The 10,718-nt window shown below is 46.0% G+C and overlaps 1 protein-coding gene and 1 long non-coding RNA gene across 2 annotated transcripts; one reads left to right on the forward strand and one right to left on the reverse strand.

Moving 5' to 3' along the window:
• The first annotated feature begins 1,131 nt into the window (after positions 1–1,131).
• LOC120968114 (uncharacterized) lies at positions 1,132–5,554 on the forward strand. Its single transcript, XR_005762262.3, has 2 exons — positions 1,132–1,328; positions 5,185–5,554. It is a non-coding gene; the product is annotated as an uncharacterized lncRNA (long non-coding RNA).
• On the reverse strand, positions 2,022–3,648 carry LOC109778894 (uncharacterized). Its single transcript, XM_020337480.3, has 2 exons — positions 3,061–3,648; positions 2,022–2,930 (listed from the first exon to the last, which is right to left on the reverse strand). Exons 1-2 carry the CDS (start codon positions 3,459–3,461, stop codon positions 2,660–2,662), a joined length of 672 nt encoding a protein of 223 aa, XP_020193069.1. The 5' UTR covers positions 3,462–3,648; the 3' UTR covers positions 2,022–2,659.
• Positions 5,555–10,718: the final 5,164 nt, after the last annotated feature.

Here is a 10,718-nt window from a genome sequence, read left to right on the forward strand (position 1 = left end):
AAATCATATCATCCATGCCCAGTTTTCTCTTTAGTTCTTCTGCCTTAGCATCGTTCAAATGCGTTTTAGACAGGAAAAACGCATCCGGCCTATGCCGCCTCTGAATGTCCAGAAGCGACTGAACTGTCCGGGAACCTAGCAGCCCCGACAATTCCAACTTATAATTTTCATTGCTGACGATGATCCTCCTCGAGAGATGTACTGGTGTAGGTCTGAGGATGGATGGACAACAGTACGTGTTTGGAAGCAGAAATTGCGTTCCTAGCACAGTCCTAGATCTTCCTTCAGGAGACCTTCAAAATTTCTTTATTAAGATGCTCATTCGATCCAGTCGATTGAGTAGACGGATTGATCTACCACGGAATCCAGCAGCAAAGGCGGCAGAACTCGTAGTAGAGAGAGAAACCAACGACGGCACCTCACGGCAGCCTCCTGGGACAAGAAAACCAGGCACGGCGCCTACCGGCTCCGTCCTGGGACAAAGAACACTGCCCCCCGCGCCGCCGTCGGGGAGGCGGCCGGTGGCGGACCAGCAAAACCCTAAGTCGCCCTGGGACGGCGCCTCTTCAAAAGGTTCGCTTCGTCCTACACGCGAAAGATGTACGGGAAGGGAGGAGAACGAGGCAGCGGAGGGAAACGAGGAGGAAAGAGAGCGCTCGTGAACGGGAGGGGAGGTGATCGAGGAGAATTGAATGTTACACGCCTTATGGTTTTGGAAAAATCTGGATCTCGTAAGATGACTTACTCATCTGGACTGAAGGAGTACCACCGGCATCATGTGGGAAAGCAGGCAAAAGCAAGCGAGGCCTCTACGCGTGCAGGGAGGAGTACTAATCAGCGGCTACGCGTGCCACGGACCCTACGAAGTACGAACTCATGAACGCGCTCCCCTCTCAAACACAGTACAGCAGTAGATGGATTACGAGTTAATTAATCCGCGAAAGCGGCCGGACCAGGGAACGGATAAGGCCTCCAGCACAAACGTACACTCTTCTCTACTAAAAAAAACAGACAAACGTACACCCCGCATGGCCCATCTCCTTCCCCTCTCTTCACGCGCGACGTGACACTGACGCCCGTTTCCTCTCTCGTTAATCGTTATCGCTTATCCTCCGCCCCCGAAGCTTATCCCTTCCATACCACTTTTGACATCCTTGTCGCCCTACCCTATCCCCTCTGCACGTCACGTCGCTACTACCATTAATTTGGCCTTGTCGCCCTGATCTTTTAACATACGCTAATGTGGGAGTAACTCACCCTGTGTGCTTGCCGCTTGGATGGTGAAGGCCTGAAGTGACCACTTGACGTCCCCTGATCGATCACATAAGGTATCTCTGATTCAAGGATTTTCAGAGAATTTTCGGAGCACTGAAATCCTTAGAATTTCTGCTCTCGCCCGCTTTGTAGATGAAGAACGAACCACAGTACACGGCCCAATGATATATATTTCAGTTGCTTGATTCTTCATAGGATGAATTCTCCATAAAATTGTCGTACTGGTTTCTCTGATCGCCCAAGTCAGCTGAAAATAATCCATTCTTTTCTATGACGCAATGAAACAACAAGCCAAATCATATAGACCTCGAATGGGCTTGATATTTCAGTCCTACTTCCTCTGTAACCTAATACAAGAGCGTTTAGAACTAATGATCTAAACGCTCTTATATTAGTTTAATTAATTTAAAGAGGGAGTACGTTATTATTTTCTGTTCATGTATAGTTTAAATCCTACTCCGTCCGGTGTTCATGTATAGTTTAAATCCTACTCCGTCCGGTCCTAAATATAAGTTTTTTTAAACATTTCAAATGGAGTACAACATAGGGACCTAAATATAAGTTTTTTTAAACATTTCAAATGGAGTACAACATAGGGACGTATGTAAATATATTTTAAAGTGTAGATTCACTCTGTATGTAGTCACTTGTTGGAATATTTAGAAAGAGATATATTCAGGAACGAAGGGAGTACAAATCAAAGAGGCCCTGTATATAAGAGATAAAAAAAATGGATCACGAACCCCTTTTGCCGATATAGTACTTTTTCAAAACACAAAATAAGTACAATAGCACCACTTTACCAACCATAGTACACAGATAGGGTCAAGTATATATGGTGCTTGGCAACTGTTAGTACTCTCAATTATTAGTTGTACTATAATACATATGTGCAATGCACTGCAAAAGAAAATCCTAGAGATCGATTAGAACACACATGTCAATGATCAATCGGGGCTTTTACTTGCTTGATCTGCATGCATACCTTGGTGCTATACTAGCATTGAAAAGGTTAATCAGGCTTCTCTCCAATGAGACAGAACACTGGCATAACTTGTTGTAGGCTAGGATGGATATCACATGCACCATGTTCGGTGCTCCCTCTCCCTCTCTTTGCATGTCAATGCAACTACCAGCAGCTAGTAAAAGAATCAAGAAAAAACCTAAGCTCTAGGCGGCCATTGGTGATGTGAGCTGGGATGAGTGGGATCCCGGAGTACTACAAAGTAGGATCCATCCATCCATCTTGTCGATCTCCCTCCCTAGTAGTTTGTTTCCATTACTAATTCTCCTGCAACTTGCATGCATATGCATGTCTCTTTTCCTTTTCGATCAATCTGATATCTGATCGGTGCACGTACGGCGTCCCTGGATCGGTTGATGATCAGCCACTGCCGCCGCCGGAGCCGCCGTTGATGACGCCGTCGTTGCCGATGTTGAAGGACGGCTCGGGCGGCAGGAAGGGCGGCAGCGCGGTGAGCGAGGTGGAGGAGACCCGCCGGATGGAGCAGCACCGCAGGATCCGGCGGCGCTTGTTGAAGGGGTTCTCCGGCTTGGCCAGCACGTCCTTGCTGCTGGTGGTACCGGCCACGGCCACGTCCTGCAGGTTCGCGAACGACCGCGACTTGCCGGAGAAGAAGCTCGACAGCCCCCGCCTGCCAAATCAAGAACTCGCAGATTAACCCACCGACCGAACCAAGAATTCGCCGATTGTTCTTGCAAGAATTGGTAGGGTTGTTAATGGGGATGATAATTCAGGGAAGGGAGGTGAAGCTGGATAATTACTTGATGGGGAGGGCGTCGTCGAGGGCGTGCAGGCTCGCGAGCCCGCCGGTCTTCTTGGTCCTCCTCTGCCACGGCGTCTCCCTGGCGCTCTCCACCTCCTCCCCTTCCTCCTCGTCCCCCTCGGAGACGGGGCCAATGGAGGACCGCTCGTTTTCCGCCTCGGCCTCCCTCTCCTCCTCTTCCTCCACCGTCTCCAGCACGAACAGCCCGTGGCCCTCACCGCCAAGCCGCCCCCCTTGCACCGCCGCCGCCGCCTCCTCCTCCTCCTCCTCCTGGTAGTGCACGACGTCCTTCCTCTTCCTCGCCCCGCCGCCGCCGCCGCCGCACATCCCGTACGGTGCCGCCGGGGACGGAGCCACCGGCGCGGGGCCCACGGCGGCCGCCGCAGCCACAACGGACATCGCGTCCGGCCGTGAAGGGTGCTGCAGCTGCTCTCATCAATGGCGCCCGCAGGCCTCGGCGCGCGGCTCAGACGCCCATGGCCTCGGCCACCATTGGAGCTGCTATTATTGCTCTCGTCGCGATGGTTCGGAGGACAGAAGGAGAGGACGGGGAGCGGCGCCGGGGGCGTATATACGGCCGGGGAGGGAGACGGGTGGACAGGGACGCGTGGAGGGGGGGACGTGTCGGAAGGGGCGAGGGTGACGGGCGCGCCGGACAGCGGAGGCTGCATGCACGCCAACACGTTTTGGCTTAGCCTTTTGCGGGCCCATGCCCCGTATATGGCTGCCGCGCCTTTTGTTTTGCCTAATCAAAGCTTATCGGCTACCATGGCTTCCTCTTCTAGCACTTTCCCTCACATTTCCGTAAAATTCCCCGCGTAATTTCTTGCCAACAATATAATTTTTCGCATTGAGCAGGGAAGGTTCCTTCCGATAATTAATAGCAGCACAATTTTTGCAATAAAAAGATGTTGGATGTTGTTTTATTTGTTTATAAATGCGAAGGGAGTCAGAAAAACGATGTCCCAATGCCACTATGTAGGGAGTTCACCTCGGCCACTCTTGTTATGTTTGCATTTGGACCTAGCGACAAATCCTTATGTCTTAGGTCTTGTAGATTTGTTTGCATGCTTATTTGCTGGCCTTTTTCGCACAGACTTGTTATGGTGATTTGTGAGTGACGGTCTGCTTACATTGCCCATCATCCATGGTGGTGGTGGTCTCTTTGAACGAATTCACCGCTTGAATGTTAATGGATGCCATTAGTTATCATATTCTCATTGGTGGAAATACATTTATTGCGTGAATCATCTTCGTTTATCACAATATGCTAAAAGACGTGTCAGTACCATCACTTGCCATCTCCACAAGCTACCACAACGAGTTTCACGCGGATAATGGGAAGATCCCCACTAGGTTCTTGACACAATGGTGTGTGATAATGTACAATGTTTCTTTGTCGAGAGGTAGTAAAGTGATCACAAGCTATACAACACATTCATGTCACCACAGACCCGTGAACTTTCGTGTCCCGGATGCATGTTATGAATAGAGTGGGACTTAAGAGGTTCCCTTAATACGGCCGCCTAAATTGTCGTATTCAATTTTTGCTTTATCTTAGCCTTTTGCGTGCACATGCCCCATATATGGAGCGGCTTTTGTTTGGCCCAAATCAATGCCTTATCAGCAACCACGCTCTTACGACTACCCCGTACGCGACACGACATCTCCCTCTTCATCTCTTCCGTTGCCATGTTCCTCCGCATTTCCGTCATCTTGCCAACGATGTTAATTGGCATTGAGTAGGGCAGGTTCCTACTAATAATTAATAGCACATTTAGTGAAATAAAAAAATGATTGTTGGATGTTATTTTATTTGTTTACATGCAAATGGAGTCCGAAAACCGATGGGTCATTATAAGGGCAGTCCCAATGCCACTCGCCATAGCGGGTCCACGTTGGCCACTCTTGCTATATTTATATTCAGGTTTAGCATCGAATGTTTATGTTTAGTCGCATAGATTTATTTTCCTGTCCATTTAGTGGCTTTCCGCTTAGCCCACATAGACTCTCTATGATGAGTAGCGGCCCTCCAACTTACAGCGTTTCTAATACTTACTTTTTGTTTAATTTTCAATGAAGTATTGCATACTAAATTTGCTTCGTCGAAGCTTATTTACAGAGCCATGGCGTGAATCCGCACGTGGTCGTTACTCACACCTATGGAGTCCAGGGAGCTTTTGGTTACTGGGTGCAACCGTTGGGAGATGGCAGCACAGGTTATCTTCAACAGATTTAGATGGCGGCTAACTAATAGGCTAGGTGTTTAGTCATCGTAGCCTGTTATTTTTTCCGCCGGATGTGGCTCTTTTTTAGCCTTTTGTAGGGCTCTATTTCTAAGTTCATGTTTCGTTTTGCACTTTTGTTGGACATGCTTTGATTAATAATATGGCTGCATGCATCCTCCGGATGCAGAGGCCGGGGTATCCTCCTTTTCAAAAAAAAAACTAAATTTGCTTCAATTCAAAGTTTGAGAGTGAAAATTGTTCCAATCTTTTTGTACCTATCGTAATCACATCTACTTTAGCAAACATAACGGGAGGGGGCATGGACGCTTGAGGGGAAGACGTGTCGAAAGCAGCGAGGGTGACGGGTGCGCCACATCGGGGAGTTGCATGCGCGCGCCTGCGCCAACATGTTTTTGCTCAGACTTTCATGTACCCACGGCCCATATATTGTGCGGCTTTCACTTTGCCTAATCAAAGCCTTAGCATGAACCATGCTCCTCTGTGTACCCTGTACACAAACATGGTATCTCCCTCTTCCTCTCTTCTTTGTTGCCACTTTCCCTCCCCTTTCCCGTCGTCTTTTCAAGGTAATTTCTTGCCAACAATGTTCATCGGCATTGAGCGACGAAGGTTCACATGCCCTGTATATGGCGCGGCTTTTATTTTGCCCAATCAAAGCTTCTCGCCAACCATGGCTTCCTCTTCTAGCACTTTTCGTCTCATTTCCGTAAATTTTCCCGGGTAATTTCTTTCCAACAATATTAGTTGGCATTGAGCAGGGAAGGTTCCTACTGATGACTAATAGCACATTTTTTACAACATAAAAATATGTTGGATGTTGTTTTATTCGTTTAAATGCGGTAGAGTCCAAAAATCGATTTGTCGTTATAAGGGCACTCCTAGTGCCACCCATCGTGGCGAATTCACATTGGCCACTCTTGTTATGTTTGCATTCAGACCTAGCGACAAATCCTTGTGCTTTAAGTCTTATAGATTTGTTTTCATACTTATTTACTGGCCTTCGACATAGACTTGCTATTAGTGAACGATGTCCCCCTAGCTCACATCATCCATCATCCATGGTGCTGGTGGTCTATTTAAATGAATTCATCACCAATAAAAATATCTTGAATGTTACCGGATGCCTTTACTTATCATATTTTCGTTGATGGAAAATATATTTATTGTGTGAATTATCTTCGTTAATCATAGTATGCTAAAAAGACATGTCAATACCATCAATTTCAATGTCCTCAAGCTACACAATGAGTCTCATGCAGTCATGGGATGATCCCCACTAGGTTATTGGCAAGATGGCATGTGCTAAGTACAATGTTACTTTGTCGAGAGATAGTAAAGTGATCACAAGCTAGACACACACAACCCACATATACAACACATTCATGTCACCACATACTTGTGAACTTTCGTGTCCCGAACGCATGCTATGAATAGTGGGACTTGCAATGTCCAGTTAATACGTCCACCTAAAATGTCGTATTCATTTTTTTGTTTTAGCTTAGCCTTTCGCGTGCCCATGCTCCATATTTGGTGCTGCTTTTGTTTGGCCATAATCAATGCCTTATCGGCAACCACCCTCCTACGGGTACCATGTACGCAACATGGCATCTCCCTCTTCATCTTCCCTTTGTTGCCTCTTCCCTCCACATTTCGACGTCTGTTCGGGCTAATCTCCTACCAACAATATATTAACCGGCATTGAGTAGGGAAGGTTCCTAATGATAATAAATAGCACATTTAGTGAAATAAAAGGGATGTTGGATGTTGTTTTATTTGTTTACATGTGGAGGGAGTCCAAAAACCGATGCGTCATTACATGGACAGTCCCAATGCTACTCACCACAACGAGTCCACGTGGGCCACTCTTGTTATATTTCTCTTCAGGGTCTAACGCCAAATCTTGATGTTTTAGTCGTATATATTTTATTTTTGGTTAGTGACCTTCCACTTAGCCCACATAATCTAGCTATGGTGAGTGGCGTCCCTCCAACTCGAAACATCCATGGTGGCGGTGGGTCTCCTTGAATGAAACCATCCCTAGCAAAATCCCTTCAATGTTATCTGACATCATTAGGTTATATTCTTGTTGGTGAAAAATACGCATCTTGTGTGAATTATGTTTGTCCATCACAGTATGCCAAAGACATGCCAATACCTCAACTTTCAATCTCCTCAAGCTACAAACAAGTCTTGTGGGGATCATCATGGGAAGACTCCCACTACATTCATGACACAATAGTGTGTGCTATAGTACAATGTTCCTTTGTCGAGAGATAGTAAAGTGGACACAAACTGGATATACACAAGCTACATATACAACACTCATGGCACCATGTACTCGTGGAAGTTCGTGCCCCGAACGCATACTAAGAATAGAGTGGGGCATAAGAGTCTCACTTAATGCGGCTACCTAATATGCCCTTTTTGAGAATTTGAGGGAATTCATATTTGTGCTAGAGGAAATGAGACATGGAGTTGGTGGCTAATTTCTGGTTGATTCTCTACTTTGCTCCAGTTCTATATTAATGTCTATATGATTTTGACATTTTACAATTCTGTCCCATACAACTGCATAATTATAATACACACCAACATTCACTAGTACAAAACAGGGCTTTCGTCACAGGGCAATATCCACATTAGTCCCGGTTCAGTCACGAACCGGGACTAATAGTCCCGGTTCAGTCACGAACCGGGACTAATGTGAGCATTGGTCCCGATTCGTGCGGCTAAGGCATTAGTCCCGGTTCACCTGGGCCCTTTAGTCCCGGTTGGTGCCACGAACCGGGACTAAAGGGTGCGATGCCCATTAGTACCGGTTGGTGGCACCAACCGGGACTAAAGGTTAGACCTTTAGTCCCGGTTGGTGCCACCAACCGGTACTAATGGGCTTTGAGGCATTAGTACCGGTTCATGGCACGAACCGGTACTAAAGGGCCCATTTTCAAACTCTACCCCCCCCCCCCCCCCCCGGACCGCCTTTTCAGTTTTAGAAAAAACAAAAGAAAATGATGGAAATGTCAAAAAAATAAAATAAAATAAGTTTCCCATGTGATATATGGTCTAGTTGTTGGGAAAATTAACAAATATGAATTTCGACTTTATTTGCAAAATCTCTCTGGAATTTCTTAAAATGGGCATAACTTTTGCGTACGAACTCGGATGAAAAAGTTTTTATATGAAAAATCATCTACTCGAAAAGTTACATCCAAATTTAACTGGGGGAACCCCGTTAAACATTTTCAAAATCCTCAAAAACCTAACAGAAAAAAAGTTACGAGGCTTTTAAGATCTGAAGAGGCAAAAAAATTCAAACTGTGGTCAAACAATGGTCAAACTAATTATTCTAGAATGTTAGTGTTACTAAATAATTATTTCAGTTTTTTTGAATTTTGGTCAAATCTGGTCAAACTGTGGTCAAACTAATTATTCTAGAAATTTTAGTGTTACTAAATAATTATTGTTTTTTAAAACAATAGTTTCAAACTCAAACAGTGAAATGTGTCACTTCATGCTCAAGCTAAATTCCTGAGGGTTAATAGAATTGACATCTTACTATTGTCAGGAAAACAACAAGTGCAGACTTGGAAACAAGGGAGAATAGTGTTAGAGAACGTAGTAATTTCAAAAAATTTCCTACGCACACGCAAGATCATGGTGATGCATAGCAACGAGAGGGGAGAGTGTTGTCTACGTACCCTCGTAGACCGACAGCGGAAGCGTTATCACAACGCGGTTGATGCAGTCGTACGTCTTCACGATCCGACCGATCAAGTACCGAACATACGGCACCTCCGAGTTCTACACACGTTCAGCTCGATGACGTCCCTCGAACTCCGATCCAGCCGAGTGTTGAGGGAGAGTTTCGTCAGCACGACGGCGTGGTGACGATGATGATGTTCCACCGACGCAGGGCTTCGCCTAAGCTCCGCAACGGTATTATCAAGGTGTAATATGGTGGAGGGGGGCACCGCACACGGCTAAGAGATCTCAAGGATCAATTGTTGTGTCTCTGGGGTGCCCCCCTGCCCCCGTATATAAAGGAGCAAGGGAGGAGGAGGCCGGCCCTAGGAGGGGGCGCACCAAGTGTGGAGTCCTACTAGGACTCCCTAGTCCTAGTAGGATTCCACCTCCCATATGGAATAGGAAAAGAGGAAGGGAAAAGGTGAAGGAAGGAAGGGGGGCGCGGCCACCCTTGAGGCCCTTTTCCTTCTTTCCCGTATGGCCCAATAAGGCCCAATACGTATTCCCGTAACTCTCCGGTACTCCGAAAAATACCCGAATCACTCGGAACCTTTCCGAAGTCCGAATATAGTCGTCCAATATATCGATCTTTACGTCTCGACCATTTCGAGACTCCTCGTCATGTCCCAGATCTCATCCGGGACTCCGAACTCCGTCGGTACATCAACATACATAAACTCATAATAAAACTGTCATCGTAACTTTAAGCGTGCGGACCCTACGGGTTCGAGAACTATGTAGACATGACCGAGACACGTCTCCGGTCAATAACCAATAGTGGGACCTGGATGCCCATATTGGCTCCCACATATTCTACGAAGATCTTTATCGGTCAGACCGCATAACAACATACGTTGTTCCCTTTGTCATCGGTATGTTACTTGCCCGAGATTTGATCGTCGGTATCTCGATACCTAGTTCAATCTCGTTACCGGCAAGTCTCTTTACTCGTTCCGTAACACATCATCCCGCAACTAACTCATTAGTCACAATGCTTGCAAGGCTTATAGTGATGTGCATTACCGAGTGGGCCCAGAGATACCTCTTTGACAATCGGAGTGACAAATCCTAATCTCGAAATACGCCAACCCAACAAGTTCCTTTGGAGACACCTGTAGAGCACCTTTATAATCACCCATTTACGTTGTGACGTTTGGTAGCACACAAAGTGTTCCTCCGGTAAACGGGAGTTGCATAATCTCATAGTCAGAGGAACATGTATAACTCATGAAGAAAGCAATAGCAACATACTAAACGATCGGGTGCTAAGCTAACGGAATGGGTCAAGTCAATCACGTCATTCTCCTAATGAGGTGATCTCGTTAATCAAATGACAACTTATGTCTATGGCTAGGAAACATAACCATCTTTGATTAACGAGCTAGTCAAGTAGAGGCATACTAGTGACACTCTGTTTGTCTATGTATTCACACATGTATTATGTTTCCGGTTAATACAATTCTAGCATGAATAATAAACATTTATCATGATATAAGGAAATAAATAATAACTTTATTATTGCCTCTAGGGCATATTTCCTTCAGTCTCCCACTTGCACTAGAGTCAATAATCTAGTTCACATCGCCATGTGATTTAACATGAATAGTTCACATCACCATGTGATTAACACCCATAGTTCACATCGTCATGTGACCATCACCCA

This window comes from Aegilops tauschii, chromosome 7, assembly GCF_002575655.3.
Source record: "Aegilops tauschii subsp. strangulata cultivar AL8/78 chromosome 7, Aet v6.0, whole genome shotgun sequence".
NCBI lineage: Eukaryota > Viridiplantae > Streptophyta > Magnoliopsida > Poales > Poaceae > Aegilops > Aegilops tauschii.